The sequence below is a fragment of the Toxorhynchites rutilus genome, chromosome 3, assembly GCF_029784135.1.
Source record: "Toxorhynchites rutilus septentrionalis strain SRP chromosome 3, ASM2978413v1, whole genome shotgun sequence".
NCBI classification, from domain to species: domain Eukaryota; kingdom Metazoa; phylum Arthropoda; class Insecta; order Diptera; family Culicidae; genus Toxorhynchites; species Toxorhynchites rutilus.
The window spans coordinates 252793983-252817853 of record NC_073746.1 but is presented as its reverse complement, the minus strand read 5'-3'; the positions used below and the strand labels follow the sequence as shown (position 1 = coordinate 252817853).

The following is a 23871-nucleotide window of genomic DNA, read 5'->3' as shown; positions in this document are numbered from 1 at the left end:
CTTATTTTAGCCGATTCTACCAGCTGCCTATCAACTGTCGAGACAGGAAGATCTAGTCATTCATGTATCCCAAGTATAGGAATGGCAATACAATATAAAATTGTCTGTTAAAAAAAAACGTCATTGCAGACCGTCAACTTGGAATTGTAATACCAGCCAAGTGTTTGCCAAGTTGGTCAAGCACACCATACGATGGTGTGTCTTACGAAACATGAAATTTTGCTGATAAGAAGATTTCACTAGATCGGTTTCATGAACCCAGGGGATCAACGAGTCCTAAGTCGGCTATGAAACGGATACAGTAAGCTTACGGCTTCCTGCTAGAAAGATTAGATTCGCCTGAGTGCGAATGGTGCGACCTCAACGTTCGGCATATATTTTACCCGTAGAAAGTACTAAGAGATTCGAATGATATTCATACATTCTTCTTCAGTATTTTTTAGAGATTTGCCCCACGACTTGAAATCTCGAAAAGTGTCTGAAAACTAAAGAAAAGACAAAACTTATAGTTTTCCTTGAAGAATCCAATCTGTACAGCAAAGTATAATTTAAGATTTAGACTTGTAGGCATGGTTTTGTTTTATTTGTATTCAATAAAATAAAGAAAGAGATACGCCCTGTTCATGGATTTCTATATTGTTGAAGAGTTGAACGATCAAAATGAGGTCGAAAAAAAAACGTGTACCATGAAGCTCTCTTATATCAGTCAGTGCATAATTGCACCCTTCTTCTTCTTCTTCAATGGCACTAACGTTCCTAGAGGAACTTCGCCGTCTCAACGTAGTATTACTTGCGTCATTTTTATTAGTACTTAGTTGAGATTTCTATGCCAAATAACACGCCTTGAATGCATTCTGAGTGGCAAGCTCTAGAATACGCGTGATCACAGTGCAAGTCGGAGGAAATTTCTTTGACGAAAAATTCCCCCGACCAGAACGGGAATTGAACCCGAACCCCCGGCATGTTAGTTATGACGCTAACCACTCGGCCACGGGAGCACATAATTGCACCCACTTGACATAAAATACTGTGTTTCACACTAGCTATCTTATTTCTTCTGATAAATTATGTTTGTGTATACTTGTAAAACTATAATTATTTGAAAAATTGGCAACAAAGTACTATTAGTTAAGCTTAACGATATAAATTTCAGCTAATATCGTACGTCGACCTGTCTTCCGCCACTTTTGTTGTTTTCCTTAGCAAAGTGGCTAAGAGCATTGTACACAGTTGTTATCAATTTACAAAGTGTAATCGATTGAAATTCTCAGGAAAGTAATAAAAACTGAACGATACAGGTTAGCTGCATTGACTTAATAGTTTTTCCACATCTTTTCGTTGCAAATTCGATCAGTTATCACCAAAATAAACATGGCTGGAACAAGGGCACCCATATTTCGATCAGTTATCTATTGAAATACTCAGGAAAGTAATAAAAACTGAACGGTACAGGTTAGCTGCATTGACTTAATAGTTTTTCCACATCTTTTCATTGCAAATTCGATGGGTTATCACCAAAATAAACATGGCTGGAACAAGGACACCCATATTTCTACTTGTTTTTTATTCCACCCAACAGATTTCATTTGCTATATTGCGATGAGTAAGAGCCCCCGCAGACTGCAGACTGATTTGTCGGCCGATAGTTTGGTCGGCTTCTTAATCAGTACTGAGAGGTATGCATGTGCGCACATTACTCCGATTCAGTTGGGACGGTTTTTGCACCAGAAGGCCGACCCGACCAAACTGTTGGTTGACAGAAAGTCTGTAGTATGCGGGGTCTCTAAAACAAACGCCGGTCAGAAACACATGCAATAGGATAGGTCGAAAATAGCAGACGTTGTGAAAATGGCGAAAACCGGATTTCCCTTTCGAAAGCACGGAATCCCGTATTCAACACTGCGCGAGAAGTGTGGAAAGTATTCCAGACCACGTCCTGGAAAAGCAACCGTTCTCGATGTCACAGAAAGAAGAATAGTTGAATGGCTGTTAGCCGAAACAAAAGCTGGATTCCCCGTTAACACAAAGAGATTACTGTTAAACGTAGTATATTAAGTGAGAAAATCAGCTCGTTCCAATCCATTTAAAAACGGGATACCGGCTCGTAATTCAACAAATGGGTTCATTGAACGGCATCCAGGAATATTGAAACGGGTGCCAAGCGTATTATCAAAGCATCGTGCATTAGTACGTACAATACCTACAAAGAAACTGGTTATAGCTGGTTCCGGCCAAAAAAACGTCCAGGCAAAGGTAGTTAACACCTGTTAACACCGATTGAGAATCTTACACTGCCCTGTTTTGTGTTAACGCAGCCGTGCAGTTAGCGGCAACTTTGTTTCTATACCCGTACAAATCCAGAATGCCAAAAGAAATCTGGCAGAGCTTGACCGAAAGCTAGGACGCAGCAGGAACGGGATCGGGTTGGATGTCCCGGATTGTTCATGTTTCTCATGAATGTTTTTACCCTTGGCTTGTCCAGCAGAAAATAAAGTTCCCTATTACTCTCTTTCAAAATTGACATAAGTCACATGTCTCTTATGAGACGATGCTGCAATGCACGGAGAAAAAACATAATCCTGGTTCATCTTCCACAAAATTCCACTCAAATCATTTAACTGCTGGACGTCAGCTTTTTCAGAACACCCAAAAGCTGTGGATAGAATGACGAACCTATAATAGACATTGATCAACGGTTTCCGGCGATGTGGATTATATACGTTATGGCGGGTTTACATTAGGGAGATCTATAGCTATAGATGGATTTATTCACGTGAAAATAGGTGTAAACGGGTGAGAATAAATATGATACACTTATTCGAAGTATATATAACTTGAATGAATTCAGCATATGTAAACGCTTGTGAATTTCTCACTGGTGAGAAATCACTAAAGTTGGATACAGTTCTACTTCAGGTGAATAAATTCACCGAAGATATGAATATATTCATTCTAGAAGTTCACACAAGTGTAAACGGTTGATGCGATTTCTATAAATCTCATCATATTTCTTCACATGAATATATCACTAGTCTAAACTCACCCTTAGATCCTGGTGCTGTTAATTATTCAGGTCTTATTGGAAAATCCAGTAAAGCATCTTCATCACAAGCTGTGTTGCCAATACATAAACGACATATTAATACTGTAATTCATTCGATTATTGATTTCGGCTCATTTGACTTGTTTACAACCTAAATCATTATCGAATCTACTATTTTTTTTTTGTAAGAATAGTTAAATAGTTTTATTTGTCAAATTTAATTTTACAACATTTTGGTTTGTTCATCAATTCGTTAAGCTTCTACATCTAAATGAAAATTTAATTCAGCTACATCAATTATACCGTTATATCTATTGACGAAGCAGATATAATTACTAAAAAGTTTTAAAATTCTCACTTTACACGATTCGTTCATTCCTGCTAAAGCAGGTTTAGCCAAGTCCTCGAAATCGAGCCTCCTCCATCCACCTAAGATGCCTGAGATCCTCTGTTGAAATACCGTCCAAGCCGGTCTAACGCGAACACAAGTGCAAAATTTGTGAATGAGTGTTTCTACAGTTCGGTTGTCGCAGTTTAAACAAATCTCGTTGTCTACTCGTCGCATCACGAATAACAATTTACGATGATCAATTTTCTCGTTCACGAGCAAGTATAGATTTGTCCGCTGTGCTGAACTAAGCTGCCTCGACGCAATATTTCGCCACGTACGCCGCCAGTTTATTGCTGGGCTATTTCGTTCCACTCTTGGTATTTCGGTTTGATTCAAAAAATGCTGATGGATTTGATCAGCGGTGGGGTTTTGTCGGATTTGGTGGGGAATTTGGGATATATGTGAAAGGATTAATTTTAGGTCTGGAAGGTCTATTGGGATTCGTGGTCGAGGATTTGTTTGGGAAAGAAGGGAATTATAAAAAGGAAGGGATTCGATTTCTTGTAGATGACGGTTGATTGCAAGCGATTTAGTCTTCAGCGCTGGTAGTTGGAGTTTCAGACCTCCATTTTCCTTACTGCGCGTAAGTTGTATCATCGGGACACGAGCAACTGTGCCTCTCCAGAGAAAATTTCCCATCGTTTGTGTTATTTTCGCCGTATGTACTCCCAAAGGTGGTATGATGGACGCAAGATACCATATTTTAGAAGTACCAAACGTGTTAAGCATGATCACCTTTTGATGCAGCGTCAGCGTGCGCAGAGATTGCAGCCACATTTGTTGGGAAAATTTTCCCACCAACGTATTCCAGTTCAACATTGTCATTGAATGAATCGAGTTTGTGAAGGTGACACCCAAAATTTTGACCACTTCAGCTGTGTGCAGCCACTGAGTGTTTATAGTTCCGTCTTCGCTAACCCCAACATCAACAGCGATCGTTTTCCGCAAATTCAATTTGGCGCCGGCAGTTCTCTCGAAGCGAGAAAACAACCCATTCATCGTTTCAATTTTGCTCGTAGATGTGACGATCACACTGATGTCATCCGCATATGCCACCAGTAAATCGTCGCCGCACACCCGTTCGAGCCTGTAGACTAGCGGATGAAGATACAGTACGAAGAGATGCATTGATAACGGGTCCCCCTGTCGTACTGATCTTCGTATCTCGAAAGAACGAGAGAGATGACCGTTGATCAACAGCCGAGAAGTGGATCGACTGGCGATGCGCGAGAGTATAGCAATGAGATCATGGTTAAATCCGAGCGCACGCATGGTCTCGAAGAGGAAAGAGTGCCGAACCCGATCGAACGCATGATCGAGATCAAAACTAATCAGTTTTCCGGCACGACGATTATGACGGAGACTCGCTATCCGATCCTTCAAAGCAAGAGTGGCTTGGAAGATGTTGTGCTCTGAGTTCGAGCATTTCTACCCATCGCTTAGCACGTGGTGTTCTCTCATCACTCGTTCCAATCTGGATTTGAGGATCCGAGACAAGAGCTTGTAGTCGTTGTTTAGTAGTGTAATGGGACGATATGATCGAGCCGTATGGTCACCGCCTCTCTTCTTAACAAGCACGATGATACCTTCTACGAAAGCTGGAGGAATAGTGCCGCTGAGCGCCTCGTTTAGCAACAGGTTCAGCTCGCGGTGGATGACGTCGAACATGCGGTGGTAGAACTCTCTCGGTATACCATCACAGCCAGGAGATTTTCGTGGTGCGCTCGCTGTTATTGCAGACCAGATTTCTGCCGTCGTAATTTCACTCATGCACGTTTCGTCGTTTGGTGGAATAACACTTTAGCAGACAAAACTGTTCTCATTATTTCCACTCGCTTCTTCTGAGTAGAGGGTCGAGAAATATGTGACCATGTGCGTTTCAATCGCTCGCGGCTCTGTTATTGCTTCGTCCTGCTCTGTCTGCAGCTGTGTTATGACAGTTTTCTTTCTCCTCCTTCCCCCCAACTGAAATATTGAAATGGGTTCTCCTGCCACGTACGTTTCATTGATCCGCATGAATGTGTGAGAAAAACGTCGCTGAAGTGCTAACATTTCGCCTTTCAGACGATTGATGGTGGTCAGCATTTCTGGATGCTGATAGTACCCGTCGTAAGCTTGCCGTAGCTCACTATAGAGACGCTGATGTTCGCTGTGAAATGCATCGAAAACGGTTCGAGACTTCCATTTGAAAAAACGTTTTATTTTTGGTTTAGCGAACAAGATCCACCATTCAACCCATGAGTCATAATTTCTGCGTTGACGGGTCCAGTACTGCCACTTGTACTGGAATTCCGCAATATTTTCGTCGGTCAGAAGATATGGTCTGAGAGACCAAAAGCCACGGCCATGCTCTGAACCAAGATGGGGGAGGCAAAGTCGGAGTGTCAGTGCCTTGTGGTCCGTGAATGAGCAAACGTGGGCGTGTGCTACTCGCAAATGGTCGCGCAAACCACTGCTGACATAAATGCGGTCTAGGCGCGACTGAGCGTTGCGACAGACGTATGTGAAGCCATTATCACGAGGGCACAGTTTCTCCCATACGTCATGCAGCTGTAATTGTTGGATGACTGCTTTGAGAGCGGGACTCGCATTCGGGCTGCTTGAATCGCAGGTTCGAAGCACGCAGTTGAAATCGCCAGCTAAGATTACATGCGGCTCTTAGTCTCGCCCCAGCTGATTTTCTGAGTTGTAACTCTTCTGGTATAGAAGTTTCTTATTTTGGGCACATGATATGCCTGTGTGCGCTTGTTCTTTGCAGTGGCGGCAGGATTGCAGCTGCCCCTTGTACACAATAAACGCCTGTTCTCCGTCGATAGTGACCCACGAGTCGATGTTCTGCTTCACTAGCATTCGAGCAGACCAAATGCCGAGTGGTATGCCTTCGGCCTCGGTGTTTTCGCTCCACGACACTTCGCGGATCAAGATTACTTCACCGAATTGCGTTAGGAAATTTACGATCTTTTTTTCCGATACATCTTCGGGGAGGTCGTGAACACGCACTTCAACACTACCATCTTCCAATGTGATTCGATGTTTGTGTTTTTTCCCCTCACTCTCCAATTCATGCTTCCCGTCATGTTCGTCGACGATTTTGTGTGCAAGCGCCAAGTCACTGACCCTTACGAACGCACAGCCTTCACCTCTGTGACATTGAAGTCGTTTGATGTCTTCTCTTTTTAAACCGAGAACCGATGTACAAAAACCAAAAAAGTTTCTCAACTGACGGCTTCACGACGAGTTGAGAGTAATCGATTTTAAATGTGTTTTCTCGCCTCATCGCGGAACACTTATCGCGCGACGCGGCAGTAAAATAAAGAAACTTTCAACGGTGGATGCTTTACTTTGTGATAAGCGCAATCGATAAAATACGTCTGCACGTCTCAAAAGCTGAGCGAGTTATAAAGTTCCCTAATACTCTCTTTCAAAATTGACATAAGTCACATGTCTCTTATGAGACGATGCTGCAATGCACGGAGAAAAAACATAATCCTGGTTCATCTTCCACAAAATTCCACTCAAATCATTTAACTGCTGGACGTCAGCTTTTTCAGAACACCCAAAAGCTGTGGATAGAATGACGAACCTATAATAGACATTGATCAACGGTTTCCGGCGATGTGGATTATATACGTTAGATCCTGGTGCTGTTAATTATTCAGGTCTTATTGGAAAATCCAGTAAAGCATCTTCATCACAAGTTGTGTTGCCAATACATAAACGACATATTAATACTGTAATTCATTCGATTATTGATTTCGGCTCATTTGACTTGTTTACAACCTAAATCATTATCGAATCTACTATTCAAAACGATTCATTATTATAACAATTTGATTATTGGAATTAGGAACACCAATTAACGGAATTAGGAAAATGACGTTTTTGCGGTTGGAATTAGGACCAAAAGGTGCAAAATATTTTCCATCATTATAGGTGGTTTAAATACAGCAACGCTCTCATCCGTATGTTTATCAGTAGTGGAACAAATTCCAAGCAAGTAGTAAATTAAGGACATTATATACGCGTAAGCAGTAATTTTTAGAGTACACAAACGTTGAATATTGCCTTAGCTGAGTGAGCTGAGTACCCATATACTACTTCACGGTAGTTTGGTTGAATTTTGTATTTCAAAAATCACTTTGTTTTCCTTTAACCTTCCTATACTCGCGCATAAGTCTGACAGACCAAGCATCAATGAAGTGGCTGAATTAAATGACTATCAAAACTGAATGAAGTTAAAGAAAAAAATATTTTCTAGAGTTATTATTTTTTATGTTTTTTTCTTTGAATAAACACCAATAACGCATAATATACACTCAAGTTTTTTCGCTCAACACCCTCCATCAGAGGCTTCTTCCGCTAGACGATGGCCCTATATCTCTCTATAGGACGGATCTCTGGGATATTGCGAGGGTTATGATAATTGAGCATCCATCATTCAGTTGACCAAATTTTGAACGTTCCACACTTAAGCTGTATTGCATCTGTATTTCTTGAAATGTGGCATTTTCAGCAAATATGTACCTTAGACAACCTAGAATTCAACCGCTCGATTGGAACATTTATGCTGATTACAGCTGATTCAGATTACACACTGACGTCTCGCTGCAATGAGAACATAGCATTAATGTTCTAGTTTTACTCGCCTCTGGGGCTCTTTGTATTTCAGGGCTTCTTTATCCACATATTTGGACGATTCTAGTGAGTTGCTGGAGAAATAGAATATCTACGTACGAATTTAGTATTTGTTAAGTAGGGCGTAGAATTGAATAAAAACTCTAGAATGAGGGCAGGAATACCATACAACCAAATTGCCAGCGCTATAACTCCTTTCTTTTGATACTACTACCAATAGGTAGCGACATTCCTGAGATCCCTAGGGAGCTTGGAGTGATTTTTGAATCCGGGCAAAAAATCTAGAAAAATATATACAGCACTCTATTATGTAATTCGAGTCGATCAGGATATTGTTCGTTAGCTCTATTTTTCAATTATGAATATCGAGAAAATCAGTCGCATCGATCGAGCGAAAGCTATCGGCTACTTTCATAACTCTTCGATTTCAGAAACGTTTTAAAATATGCAACTCGTAACGCAGTGCTCCTGTGAACGAGTGGTTAATGTCACACGTTGTCATGCCGGGACTCGGGATCGTTTCCCGTTTTGGTTGGGTGATTTTCAATCCATGAAATTCCTTCCAACTTGCAACGCGTATTCTAGAGCTTGACTTTCAGAATACATTTAAGGCATGTTACTCGTTCGCTTAGTAAGCGGATGCGCAACCATTTGGCCACTAATGTCTCTAGTGAAAACTGGCACCATATTTTATTTGGCGGAAAATATATTTATCAGAGGTCGTACGAGAAAATTTACAATATCATGGGGTTTTCGTCCAATATGGAGACAAAAATCATTTGTATTAATGACATAAAATATATCTGACAGCACAGACGACTTTTTAACTTGTGTTTAAATCTCTTTTCTTAAACCATAAGGAATTGATTTTAATTCTAATACTATCACTTCATAGGGCCTGATCACGAACGGCACTTCATGGTGAAGACGAAATGAAGTGCAAATTGTAGAGTTCTCCTCAGATGACTATCGCTTCCGGTTTCCGGTTATGGCACTTGGAAAATGCTAATTTATACTTCCACTCACGTTAACATGGGTGGGGGAGGTTGCCATACAAATAAAACACAAATTTATGCATTACTCGAGAATTAACAGCTATCCATTAATGAAACCAAATTTGGCATGTAGAGGTTTTAGGGTGCAATAAATGTTTTTACGGTGGGGAGACACTCCACCCGCTCTCTAAGGGTGGGCTGCCATACAACGAAACACAAACTTCTGTATGACTCGAGAACTAATCAAGCACAATTTGGGATGTGAGGGTTTTTGGGTATGAGAAATGTTTCTATGATGGTGTGACACCCCTCCAAACATGACAATTGAAAATTTTCGGAAAACTCTGAAGGAAAAAGGGAAAATTCGGAAAATTAAATTCCCATATGTTCTACAATTACATAGTGACAAGTGCTGTTAGTCCATTTGATGTGTGCGCTAGCGAAATTGATCTTTGTTCGAAACTGGAAATGTATTTTAATGTGATGAAACGCACTCCTATATCTTTTTCTATCTATACCAAAAAAAGGATCGCCGGATGTCAAAAAACAAATTTTAGGGCGGGACGAAATTTGCCGGGTCAGCTAGTCTATAAATAAAAGGGAAGGCCGAATGTGTTTGTAAACGCAAAACCCGAGAAAGGAATGGTCTGATTTTAGCCTTCTTAATTTTGTTGAAAAGGGTGTGTCACATCAAATTGCATCACGGAAAAAACGCTGTAGAAATTCGCCCAGTAGATCGATCCTTTTGAAAATTTTAGACAGTAAAATAAAAACTAATAAACAACTTTTGGCATTTTCTTTTTATTCATACTTCGAGCCCAAGCCCGTATGCTCGCACCTTCCTCTTTACCCCGTCCATAAGGTTCTGTACAACGTCAGGTTGTAGTTTTTTTTGAACAGAAATCCATTTTCTCTTGAAGTCCGCCTCCGATTTGACAACTTTTGGGTTCTTCCGGAGGGCCTGCTTCATAATCGTCCAATATTTCTCTATTGGGCGAAGCTCCGGCGCGTTGGGCGGGTTCATTTCCTTTGGCACGAAGGTGACCCCGTTGGCTTCGTTCCACTCCAACACGTCCTTTGGATAGTGGCACGAAGCGAGATCCGGCCAGACGATGGTCGGGCCCTCGTGCTGCTTCAATAGTGGTAGTAAGCGCTTCTGTAGGCACTCCTTAAGGTAAACCTGCCCGTTTACCGTGCCGGTCATCACGAAGGGGGCGCTCCGCTTTCCGCAAGAGCAGATCGCTTGCCGCACCATGTACTTTTTGGCAAACTTGGATAGTTTCTGCTTGCGAATCTCCTCCGGAACGCTGAATTTGTCCTCTGCGGAGAAGAACAACAGGCCCGGCAGCTGACGAAAGTCCGCTTTGACGTAGGTTTCGTCGTTCATTACCAGGCAATGCGGCTTCGTCAGCATTTCGGTGTACAGCTTCCGGGCTCGCATCTTCCCCACCATGTTTTGCCTTTCGTCGCGGTTAGGAGCCTTCTGAACCTTGTATGTACGCAGGCCCTCCCGCTGCTTGGTCCGCTGGACGAATGAACTTGACAAATTCAGCTTATTGGCGTGATCCGAAAAGTTCGGTCCGGGATGTCACCGAACTTCTCGGATCACGTCTAACCTGCTTAACTACGCGCTTGTGATCTTTTTCACTGACGAAGCATCCATTTTGCCGTTCTTCACCTTCCGGTCGATGGTTAGGTTCTCGAAGTATCGTTTTAGTACTCTTCTGACCGTGGATTGGACGATTCCCAGCATCTTACCGATGTCTCGATGTGACAACTCCGGATTCTCGAAATGAGTGCGCAGGATTAATTCACGACGCTCTTTTTCGTTCGACGACATTTTTCCAAATTTACGAAAAATTGACAGTGAAGCATGGCCAACATGATTTATACACTTTTATCTGATTATAAGCGAAAGCTGAAGATATAATTCCTAAATTCTACAGCACAAATTTCTACAGCGTTTTTTCCGTGATGCAATTTGATGTGACACACCCTTTATTCGTCTCTTCCCGTAGATCAATATAGTGGAAAGAAAAACCAGAAAAATTTCGGAAAACTCTGAAGGAAGGTCGGAAAAATCGGAAAATTGAATTCCCACATGTTCGAAAATTACATCATAATAAGCATTGTTAATCCATTCGATGTTTGCGCTATCGAAATTGATCTTTGTTCGTAAGTAGAAATGGATTTTCAGACGAAATAACGCATTCTCATATCCTATATCTAAGCGGAGAGAAAAATCGGAAAATGTTCGGAAAATCCTGAAAGAAAGTCGGAAAATTGAATTCCCACATGTTCGAAAATTACATCATAATAAGCGTTGTTAGTCCATTCGATATTTTTTCAGGCGAAATAACGCATTTCCATATCTTATATCTATAAATAAAAATGGAAGGCCAAATGTGTTGGTAAGCGCAAAACCCGAGAAAGGAATGGTCTGATTTTAGCCTTCTTTATTTTGTTGTCTTCCCGTAGATCAATATAGTGGAAAGAAAAACCAGAAAATTTTCGGAAAACTCTGAAGGAAGGTCGGAAAAATCGGAAAATTGAATTCCCATATGTTCTACAATTAGCTAAGCGTTGTTAGTCCATTTGATGTTGACGCTAACGAAATTGATATTTGTTCGAAAGTGGAAAAGGATTTTCAGACGGAATAACGCATTCCTATATCTTCTATCTATATAATCAAAAATGGAAGGCCAAATGTGTTGGTGTGCCCTAAACCCGAAGAAGGAATGGTCCGATTTGAGCTGTCTTTATTTTGTGATATTCTCCGTATCAAACATGTATTCCATGCAACGGAGAAACATGTTATTTCCAAATCTTGAACGAGAATTGTGAATATAATTGTATATTATAAGGACGAATTTGTGTAGAAGTACTAGACAATTTATCGTAAAAGGAAATTGTAAAGGGTCAAAGGGTAATCAATCAATGAAGAGTTCAGTAATTGGACTCACCAACGTTCACTTAGTAAGAAAACGTGGATGTTTGAAAGTATTCAAATCAAAAAATCTATTTTGGGCCGGACGAAGTTAGTCGGGTCAGCTAGTTGGTAATATAATGAAAGATTAAGTCCCACACTGCTGTTTTTTCTTTTTTACTCAAGCATCCATCAAGAGTTATCGTGACGCTTTCATTGGTTTCGGTTTGAAGCGCTCAACCGTAGTGAGATCACTTTAAGGTGAAGGTGGAAGCTAGCCACAAATGATTGCCACAATGGCGCTCATTTCTTTCATCTCCCTCCCTCACCCATCGCCCGAAAATCAATAATTTTGCAAAACAGTGTGAAGATGATCGTTTTCGCACACTTCCCATCAAGTAATATCAACCAAACTCTAATCGATTGCTCACAAGATATTAAATTTTCATCTGCTTTCGCACTGTATTAATAGCGAATTCGTTTTTGTTCAGTTTCAACCCCAGTGCCGCACTAACTGCTGTCAAAACGTTTTTTTATTCACTCAGTTTCGCACTCAGTGTCGCACTAGTTCGCCCCGAAAACTGTTAGTTTCGCACTGAGATGTTTCACGGGTTGGCACTCGGGTTCACCAATACAACTATACTGAACTGTCAAGTTCCGAATATTATTTTGGAAAATCTAAAAATAAAGACTATGAAAATGGAAAACCTGCTGCTTTTGCTTTTGTATTATTGTAGAGTAGTAGAGTAGACGGCATTAAGCTACGTGTGCTTTCATTGGGAGGTGAAAATAATGATGGATATTCAGGTGGAATAAATTTCAAAATCAAAATTATGAATGAAAATTTACTTTAACGTATCGAATATTTATTTTATGTGATTAAATAAGAGGATTTTTCCGATATCGCAAAAACATATTGAACGAAAACTGTGTCTAATGATGATTTTATATTATAATAGTAATTATTTGTGGAACAAACAGGAAATGCATCGACAAATGGTTAAGTGAGTGTCAGAACTACATGTGTTAGGTAATCGAACAATATGAAGTATAAATTTTCATTCAAACTTTTATATGTTTACACTGCACTTGGCCCTTCTGATCTGATGGAGAACAATTTACCTCCCAAGCACTAATCTCACCACCAGACGTCGACACTGTACATTTGCCGTCGTAAATATAAACAAATCAGACTTTATAACGTACACCAACAAACCAACGCATTCGTGAAACTGAAAACGTTTTTTTATTACAGAGTCAGTTTGGCACTGACTCAGTTTTAAAAACGAATTCGCTATAAGTTAAATTTTCAATTTTCGGCAATGGTTTTGTTTGTATTGGTGGAAGCATCGTTCTTTTTTCGATACTGATGCCAGACAACATCATCGAAACAGCTCTAAAAACCACTCAATAAAATGTTATTCCTGAGTCATAGCGTTTCATGTCATGAAAACCAATAGAATAAAATTGTGTTGATATCAATACAATTATTATTTTTACGTTTAATGGGTCTATAATGTAAGTTTTAGCAACTTTAACATTGGGTGAGAAAATTGTATTGCAGAGCTCGAAACACTGCCACGGCTGCCTATGCCTACAAAAATAGTAAACGGAAAAGTATTACATTCAATCAAAATGCCTCGGCCAACGAAGAGAAGGGTTAAGGCTCTCCAATGTGAATATGTGAAAACAATACGATCAACGAAGGAAAATATTAAGGAATTATCAACATCGGGTTACTATGCGGAAGAACTTGTTAATACCAAAAGAGCCCCAATTCGCATGTGTTATAAATTTGTTCATGTTAGGCTCGCGTATAACTACAATTTTACTTCATATGCAAATGCACCTTCTATATATATTTATATCTGCAATTGTTCATCGGAACATAGAGACGAATGAACTCTCAGAGTTTAAAGTCTCTCTAATTCAATACCTTCCTTCCTTCATCGGAACATATCGTTCACACATTTTACTTTAGTATTGAATTGTTATTTTTTTCAAATGTATTCAAAGACTCGTGTCAATGAAGCGCCACACAGTCTGATAGGTGAATTGATCTATTTACGTGTGCCTTCCTCTTCTCTCACAAACACGTTTTGGCGTTTTTGGAAAACGATAAAAAACTTTTCCTCCATCCCGGGTCATCTTCTGAAGTGATTGCAAATTAATATTTTGTACTTCCGCAAGAAGAAATGGAGTAAAGTAAAAGTATAGAATTGGGATTGCGTGTGAAACCATTGGAATTATGTGTTAAATGTTCTGCTACTATTCAAAATTATTTTGCTCCGACACGTGGCACTTCGACATTTTGCTGACATAAACAAAAATTGTTCAGTATTAAATCGATAAAACATCACATAAAACCTTACCTACAGCGAAAATGCGGTACACTATCGTGTTTATCGTCGGCTTGACTTGCGATTTTGCCGCTTTTTACGATTTTCAGAACTTTTAAAATCGAGAAATATTGAAAAATTTTCAGAACTTCGAACGAATTGAGGATTTTTTCATTACTAACTTCTTCGTGTGTGTAACACATGCGCTCTACGTGTGTATACACAGCAAGTTTTCCTTACCTTCTATTCTACGTGCTTTGGTTTATTTTGAACATTGACAGTAATCAGTTTTGTTTTGTTCGTTTCATTTGAGTTGGTGTTCCTTTTCCGTTTACAATAGTCTTACAACTCTTAAAATAAAATTATGTCTTCCGACAATAAAATTAATCCTAATAAAGTGGATATAACAAAGGGCACAAATCCAAAAGATAAAGCCAAAAACAACGATAATAAAAGCAATAATGGCAATACAAACAACACCAAGAAGCAAGCACGGCTATGTCCCGGACGTGATATCTACGAACGTATGAATTTTTTGTATCAGGCCGCAGCACTGATGGCAGAATCTGTCCCTGTGCTGTCCGGAACCTATGGCAAACTGATGAAATCTGTTGGCAAAAAAGCCGTTCTTCGGATGTGAGTATTGTTCCGCCAGTACTACAATGTTTATGATAAAACTAAATAAAAATAAAAATCAGTTTTAACCATCTAATTTCGTGTATTTTAAATCCACATAACAAAATTATAAATTGAATCCACTCAACAAGAAATAATTTTACCATATCATATTTTTGATACAGAGAACCCGCTATTAAACGGACCTTGTGTGTGAGATGTGGAGTAGTGTTAAGTCCGACCTCAACGGCAAACTACACTGATTATCGGCACAAAAAACTCAGCTACGTCGAAGTGGAATGCAAACTTTGTGGTTTTAGGAAAAAGTTTTACAGCAGGAAGAACTACAGGATACGTCTGGAAGATCCAGAATCGATTGTAGAATCAATGACTTTTGAATAAACTTTTTACGAAATTTGGCTGTGCTGATATCATTTTTAAATCGAAACTTGGGTGATCGAGAGGAACATTTTCTCAGTTGTTAAAGCCCTTTTGGTGTGTTTTTTTTTGTTTCCTATCTACCTCTGATTCACTACTTAAAACATCTCCCAGTAAAACTCTTTGGTACATGAAGAACACAGAACTTTCCGTTCCAACTTGTATGTTGGTAGGTTTTAAAAATAGTGTCACCACCCTGGCTCTTAAGATTGACTCTCGTTGTGTCAGAAATAATCCAACAGAAAATGAGCAAAGATGAATAATACACTTTGTTTAATTGTAACGGATAGTGGCGGCAAAAAATTCTCAATAAACTACATAACATTCAATACATAAAAATATTATACGGAAAAATAGTCATTGAATAGTAACTTCAATAACTATTTCTGATATAGAATTTTGTGTGGAATTTTTTTATGCATACATATAATAGAAAATAATTGAGTGAGTTTAGACATAATTCTTTCAGAAAAAATCTCGTCAAATATTAGGTGTAAATTTTACTTATAAATCCCATAATTTGGAAAAATGATAAACATAAATAAAAACTATTGCAATTATACATTTATCAATCTTCCGAGCAATTTATAATCACCACGTCAGTAATGTCTCACTTTTGCTGAAAAATTTTCATCTTTTTATGGACCAAAGCGATGCTCAGCAAAGATTTGACCCATCAGTACAAACTAGTGGTAATGTAATGTAGCCAAGCATGAGTAATTTAATAGTGTTGCGATCCAATTTTGATGTATGCGATAGAGTCATAGGAAAGGAAAAAGATTTTGTGTTTTACTCTCATTTTTCAAGCCGCTAATCGTCTTCATCTACCCATGGATCTACTCAGGATTATTCGTACTTGAGATCAACAAAATCTATCTACTTTTCAGTCCAGTAACGAGACAATACAATTCCCACATGTTTTTGTCTCTCCATCTGGAACCATCGTTCACACGTATTCTGAGTAACGGCTTGTTCACCATGGCCTTCTCGAATATGATTCAGCAGCAGTTTTTTCAAATCGAAATGAAACACTGGCTGAGACTTTCACTTCCAGTCACCACTGTCTCGTTCGACAATACCGCCCATCCTTGCCACTGCGGTCCTTAAAGCTGACGACATAGCATAATTCATAGCCGATATCCCAATCCGCTCGTTTCGACGCCAGGACCAAGTCGCCACAACCACTCCACTGGAAGCTCTTGCCAGGTCTGTTTCGCCTATGTCAGTCGAAACACGGTCTGCGTCCTGTTATTGTCAGTGAGATTCCACAGGGAATCGTCATAGTCAGTACCACTAAACCTCCGATTCTCCTCTACACCGCCCATCAGTAGCAAAGTCTGCCCATCAATCTCGCCCTGTAACATCAACTGGGCTGTACAACAACTTGGGAGAACTGGAGATCCTTGACCGAGTGCTGTGTCCGTCTTTCATCGTGCTCCAAGAGATAAACCGAGCTTCCCCATCATTCCCCATTTGCGGAAACAAATTTCCGCTGACCTGTCAATAATAGTAGTTCGAATCGAGACCCCGAATCCGGTGACCATCATCTGCTGCTTGAGACGTTATAAGGCTTGGAGAACCAAAAAATCATCTTGGTGGACTTCAATGCTCATCACCGCAGCTGTGGAATGCAAACATCAGATGTCAGGGGGAATATTACCGCCGAACTCTGGGGGTTGGAGCTCCCGGTCTTAAATGACGGCACGGATGCTTTCCGCAGAGGTACCAGGAACATATCCATTGATATTTCAGCAGCCAGTCTCGACTTGGTGGGTAGGCTAGGGTGAAACAAAGCCGACGACCTTCATGGCAGCGACCTTCACCCGATAACCATCAGCTTCAACAGCCCGCCGCTTACGACTCGTAAACTCAGATGAATCTTTAAAAGAGCTAACTGGGTAGTTTTCCAAACATCCTCCGACTTCTTGCTATCTAGAGACAATTCAACCACTATTGCCACTTCCAATGAAACCATCATAAAGGCGACCAAAGCCTCCATTCTAAGAACTAGAATCACTTCGGGTATAAGAGTGCTGTGTTGGTGGTCCAGGGACATTAAAAAGAAGGTCATGAAGCGGAAAATGTTTTAGCTTGCGACAAAACGACTACCAGTCGAAGACCCGATAAAGGAAACTGACATGAACAGGAAGTTAGACTTGTTAGTTAGACTGTTGGACTGTTTCTTGAAGTCTATCAACGAGAACCAATTCTCTATGGATCTTTCGCGCAGAGTGACCGCGCTTAAGGGAAATAGAAGGCCACACAATCCCATTCTTCAAGTGGACGGTATAACCCCCCTCAGTGATCCTGCAGATTCTGCAAATACGCTCGGAGAATATTTCACGGAATTGTTCTCTATCTTCGAATATGATCACGATTTCATCCATCGACAGGGAACGGATACCACTTCGCTTAGCAACTTTGTCGCTCGCAACAATTCGTAGTTTTCGGTGATTCGAGCTTTAAATGGTCAATAACGACGCCGGCCACGTCCTTACAGTCACCAGGGGGAAGGAAAGGAATGTTAGTATGATTTTCGCCGTCCGAAGGCCAGAAGGGTCGCCTCTATAGCGTGGTTCCCTAGCTCTTATCATGGTGGGGATAGTTGTTAGTGGGAGAGGTAAGAATCAGGATTCACTGCGGAAAGTGATGTGATTATATAAACGCGAATTAACGACTACTCTACGAAACGAAAATCTGAAAATCTTATATGTCACTACACACGGCAGAAATTATTTTTCGGTATCCTGAGAAGGAAACCCTATAACATTATTTGAACTCCCATATACCATCTTGATCAAAAAGTTCCCGGAATCAATACCGTGTGGCGCTTTCAGTCACCCTTTTTTATATTTATTTTATTTTGTAGTTTGGCACATATGTCATTGAAATTCTATAAAAATTGTAGTGTGACAGTTTTACACTTCTAAAAGTTACGCTGTATTGGGTACATTTGCTATTGTGCATGCCTTAATTTTGTACAATTTGCAAAATCAATCATTATTCGTGAATATTTGACTAAAAACGAAACGAATACCATTCAGCAACCTCCGAATTCACCTAATTTGGCTCCCTGCGACGTTTTCCTATTCGAACGACTCAAGAAACTACGTTTCAGCACCCGAGATGAGATAAAATCGAAGATGGCGCTGATGGCCATACCGCAAATTTAATATAATAAATGTTCCGAGGATTGGAGCGCTGGTGTAAGTTTGTTGCAGTCGATGGGGAGTACTTTGAAGGGGACAATATCGATATTGATGTATAATCTTGTATGTTTCATTTTCTGCATAAATTCCGGGAACTTTTTAGCCAAAGTGGTATTCTAACGATTCTTTTCGCATCGTACCCATCGCACTTTTTTCTCGCAACCCAACTACGACGATGGAGAATTTACTGAGGGAAACCTGAGAAGGTAACCATAAAACCTGTTTAAAAACAATCGGACCTATAATCCGTTGTTCGACACGCGTAGTCTTCATTCAACCCCATTCGTAGTTATGGAGATCTTTAGGAAACTTGAGAAGGTCACCGAGAGCAATCAGAAACCAATCGGACCTGCGAATAATTTCGTAAACCATCGAGCGTATTCTTTAAAGAACTTCGATTGCGACGGCGGGAAGGATAGAAAAAGTTATGAATTAATGAATTGAAAGATATAAAAATACTAATGATTTAAATAAATAAAAAAATAAAGAGTTGAAGAATTAAAGAACTTATGAGTATAATAAAAAATTATATGATTTTTTGGAATCTATGGATTTTGATATTTAGGAATTTATGAACCTTTGGATCTAAAAATTCCTGAATTTATGACTCTATAAATTCATGAATCAATGTGTACATGAATCAATGAACTCATGAATTCACGAACCCACGAATCCATCATTCCACGAACTCACAAATCCATGAATTCAGGAAGATCGATTAACACCTGTCTCAGGTTTTGACATCTTTCACACTCCATTACTGCAACTGTCTCCAGAAAAGAAAGAAGCAAAATAATAATGAGAGACAAGTACACGAGAACAATTGCAATCGTGCTGTTTGCTATGGAGTGAGAAGCGAGACTAACTCTTTAGATGGTCTACAATTGAGACTGCAAAGTAAATTAAGCTGTATGTGTGTATGGAAAAAAAACTTAGCTGACGCCACTGCATGCTCAGTCCATCCATGTTCGATGGCTTTCGGTTGTGATACACTCACTACGACAACCTCGCACTCGATGTATTAGACGAAGGCAAACAAACTGTTCGTCATGCTAATATATGCACGTGTTGAAGGGAGAGCACTATAACGCAAAACCGAGCACGCGACAATTGAGAGAGCAACAAAAACTACGAGTTTTCACTACCACAAACACAATATCAAAATGGCTTCCCTAAAAATTCACTTCACCGTGCCATCTTAAAAATATAATCAATGAAATTAATTGAATACAATAGTTTCGAAATCACTAGGACAGTGAACTATTTTTCGCACATTCAAAATATGATCAACCACTCAGTAAAAATGCGCACATCTTTCTCGATGCGCTGTCGCCTGCTTAACACTGTGAAAGGACAAGCACTCGCAAACGAAATACGCGGAACAATAAAAACACACGTCCGCACTCGACGACCGCCCGATTGAAACTCCCATGAACTCCGGGTTCAAGCTATACAAAAAGTACATCCGTCACCGAAAAACGCTAAAGATCTTTGGAGTGTTGGCTGACCACGAACTTAGTTTCCTCCGTCATTTCGAGGAAACTAAGAAGGTTGTTGTACCTGTTGAAATCTATTTCCAAACTGCACCGGAACAACAACAGAAATATCCGATTAGAGGTGGCCAAAGCTATTATCAGCACCCGCCTCACCTATGGCCTCGGATGACGTGTTTGGCTGGAGACAAGCTCCCAAAAAACTTTGGTAACGATCTATAACAAGTCACTACGTCTCCAGCGGGGCGTGATTCGTTTCCGCTATATTGGCAATATTGAGGCGTTAGAGGATGTGCTCTCGTGGCCGAGTGGTTAGCGTCACACCTTCAAGACCATCATAGCAGAAACATAACCGTCTTCATGAAATCAGATATTCGGGCGACTCAAAAGGACCGTCAGGAGTTGGATTTGGAGTAAACGATGGTAATAATAGTCAGAAACTCGCGAACATCTGCCAGGTCTTCTCGGTCGAAGTGGCCGGCATCGTCAAGACAACCACAATTCCGACATCTCCGACTCGGTGAGTGCCATTGATGCATTCGGTGTGGCTAGGTCCAAACATCCAAGGATACAGACCAGCTTCCGATCGTAAGTTCCACTACGACGCCACGCGTTGTTTGTTTACGAAAACGTTTCAGCACATCATAGACGGTCGATTTTGTCGCTTTCAGCTATTTTGCGATGTTTGGATTTTTAATGTGGGTGTTCAAAATCGAATTCCTTCTCTCGGTTTCCATCATGCACAACTTTTTTCAAAACAAAACGGATCAACGTGAAATTTTCACCGTCGAAAGATACAGGTGTTCCACACAATTTGCTGTCAAAGATTTCAAATACGTCTACTATGACCGCTTCTATGAAATGAACAGTGAATGAACGGGTGTTTGCTTTTATATAAAAATATACTTTTATTCAATCTCAATAATTTACATGATGAATACAGTGTCACATTTTAAATTCAAATCTTCCCGTTACAGTAAGATACATTATGGCACTTTTCTCCCTATACATATCCACCTTTAACTCAAATGTGTATAACTGAGTAAACAACAATTACTTGCAACAGTTTCCTTAGGATTATGCTATCCCTAAATACTAGCAAATAAGAGCACTCAGTAGCCGACATTGCAGTCGATTGCTTTTCTTTTCTCTCATTTAGAAGCTTCTAAAAGGCCTTCCGGCAGCGCCCTACCTTGGGTAATCCGTTCGCTTTTCGTGAAACAGCCGTTCGCAAGGAATGTATTTTCTTACCTATGGAGATTGTTCCCTGATAGAGGGCTGTTTCGCGAAGAACAAATGACTACGTAGTAAACTTTGATCCTTATCTAATTGTTGCGAGATTAGACACGTTTTCTGGTTTAGTTTGTCCCTCTCGCGTGGTGTGTTGCATTCACCATGCTTTGCTGTTGGATTTTGAGTAACTTCAGTCTTTCGCTTCACATAGAACATAAATTCATTTAACACAATTCGTTTGTTCATGCCTACAACTAAAACTACGGTCGATATGCTAAAATGTACAACGAATATTGTAACGTATCATGATACGTTAACGTAATCAAAGAATAGCTCTTTGAGCAAGCAGCCATCGAATTTCAATAACTAAAGTAACAATAATATAAGGTGGCTCTCGATAACTGTCACAGGCAAGAGTTAAATAGGGCTAAATTAACAATCGAGAGCTGGGAATATAAAAACATTTCAAAAATAGCTTTGATAACAATAGTATCATTCGTCGAACAAGGCGTGAAATCGTTTTTGGGTAATAACATGAAATTAGCAGCAAAGTAAAATGTCGTTTTCGTTTTGATTATGTCGTTTCTTTTTTTTTTTTGTTTATCATTGGGATAAGCCAAACAGCTTGAGTGCGTTGAATGCGGTCGCTAGGCCGACGTCCTCCGGTTTCTTGTTCATGAAGGCGGCTATCATTTCCACGATGGCGGGCAAACTGCAGGGTTCGTTCCGCTGGAAGGTACAGTAGCGGTGGAGATACAGTAGCGATCGCTCCGTCAGGCCGGTTTTCACGTGCTGTGGCAGCTTGGAGGCACGTGTGTTCGGGTACATGAACGGTGAATCAGTTTCCACCAGAAGTCGCTCGAGCGGAAGGCGGCCATCCTCGAGCAATTTTCTCACCCCCGTGTCGGATTTGTCCTGGAACGTAGTTTGCTGTCAACAGTTTTTTTGTAATTTGTAATTCACGATTTGATACCTTGCAAAGATATCCAGTTAAAGATATGTAGTAGTCATGTTGCAGGTATTTGAGGGCTTCCTCTGTTGTGCCCATAAAGCCTCTTATGATGATTTGCGGGGTGGGTTGAAATCTAGAATAACAGACGTAATTGTATCATTCAATATTTACAATCCTCATTTTACGTTATGTTTTTGATGATTAATGATTATTGTCAGATTACATGTTGATTTAAATCATATTTGTTGCCGATTAGTCAACTCTCCTTTCACAGGCAAAGGTAGTGCGACACATCTGCCACTGTGTTGGATAGTGATAACAGAAAAAAAAATAACAGATATGAATCACCACCCTGAACTTACTTCGCAAGTATTTCCAACACATCTTCCTGCGCAGATCGCTCGTGAATGAGGATGGGTTTCTGCAAATCACAGGCCAGCTTGAGCTGTCGCTCGAATATGTCCTTCTGGGTGCACGGCTCGCTAAAGTCCCGCTGATAGTCCAGCCCGCACGGTCCAATTGCGACGCATTCCGGCGCTGTGGCAATTACTTCAAAGTCCAGCCATGTGCTGGGCTCCTCTATGATTGATTTCGAATCGTGCGGATGTATTCCCGCTGTCGAGTAGATGATTCCCGGGTAGATACGTGTCAGACGGAGGGCCTCTTTACTCGACTTGACCGACGTGCCTGGGACCATGATCTTTTGAACGCCTATAGGGAGAAGGAGAAAAAGAAAGTGTGAGAAAATAACACTTGACATTGAAATTATTTTTAGGTGCGAAACAAACAGATCGTCGTTGCTTGAAAAATAGAATTTGACGGAAGTTTAGAACATATCATCTGTTTGGTGATTTATTTTGTTTTAACACATCGCGGAAAAATTACATTTTCTATGGGACCGGTTATAATTTTTATTTTTTTGTTGTAAAATTTATACTAAACTAGTGAAAAGTTCGTGGAGCGGAAATGAAAAGAAAAAAAACAATTTTATGGATCGAAAGTTTTCTGCAAACGATAATAACAGATAATTTTCAACAATTGACTAATCATCATCGGAGATGTTACGGATTTGTTCGGAAAGTTTTTTCAAAAATAACTGAATTTACATCTCAAACTCATCGCGTATGGAGATTGATCGGATGTTTCCAAATAAACAACCCGATTGGTTGGCGAAAAAGTGACCGAGTGGTTAGCCCACGGCTTCGAAATTTATTCGACTTGCACTGTGGTAAATCCATATTTATTAGCTTACTACTCAGAATATATTCAAGGCAAATCAAGTTCCTCTAGGAATGTTAATGCCATTGGAAAAAAAAGAAGTACTATGAGAAGGTTAACCACAAAGAGATGCATATAGGGATTTGAAAGGAAAGCTTAGCACGGATGAAAGCAAGACGATCGACCAGCGTATTACAACGTATTGGAACTGACCTAGTCAACCTAGAACCTAGTAGAACATTGTAAGGCTACTGAAAAACAATTAATCTCGAGATAGATTTATTTGTTGAGCAGTCAGAAGGAATATTGTCTATTCTTTCTAAAAAAAAACTATAACTAAATTATTGCGATGTGGGTTGGATGGAATTGTGAACCGTTCCTGAA

General features: G+C 40.1%; 3 protein-coding genes across 3 annotated transcripts in view; 2 read left to right on the top strand and 1 right to left on the bottom strand.

The window, feature by feature from the left end:
• LOC129774920 (zinc finger SWIM domain-containing protein 7-like) overlaps positions 1-23871 on the top strand; it is a 73003-nt gene that overhangs the window by 13848 nt on the left and 35284 nt on the right. The window lies entirely within an intron of this gene.
• On the top strand, positions 14607-15359 carry LOC129774921 (uncharacterized). Its single transcript, XM_055778999.1, has 2 exons — positions 14607-14965; positions 15130-15359. The coding sequence occupies exons 1-2, from the start codon at positions 14694-14696 to the stop codon at positions 15344-15346; spliced, it is 489 nt and encodes a 162-aa protein (XP_055634974.1). The 5' UTR covers positions 14607-14693; the 3' UTR covers positions 15347-15359.
• The window catches only part of LOC129774918 (3'-5' ssDNA/RNA exonuclease TatD), a 31337-nt gene continuing 28433 nt past the window's right edge, over positions 20968-23871 (bottom strand). Inside the window, exons 2-4 of the mRNA XM_055778996.1 lie at positions 22632-22980; positions 22291-22402; positions 20968-22232 (exon numbers count right to left, since the gene is read on the bottom strand). Of these exons, the coding sequence (XP_055634971.1) occupies positions 21921-22232; positions 22291-22402; positions 22632-22980 (773 nt within the window). The 3' untranslated portion in view covers positions 20968-21920. The remainder of the gene's footprint in view (positions 22233-22290; positions 22403-22631; positions 22981-23871) is intronic.

Bases quoted from the DNA above. Each gene is read 5' to 3' on its own strand.
- LOC129774921 (XM_055778999.1), top strand. From the start codon at position 14,694: ATGTCTTCCGACAATAAAATTAATCCTAATAAAGTGGATATAACAAAG. The intron at 14,966-15,129 runs GTGAGTATTGTT...TTTTTGATACAG, and splicing joins AAAAAAGCCGTTCTTCGGAT to AGAACCCGCTATTAAACGGA.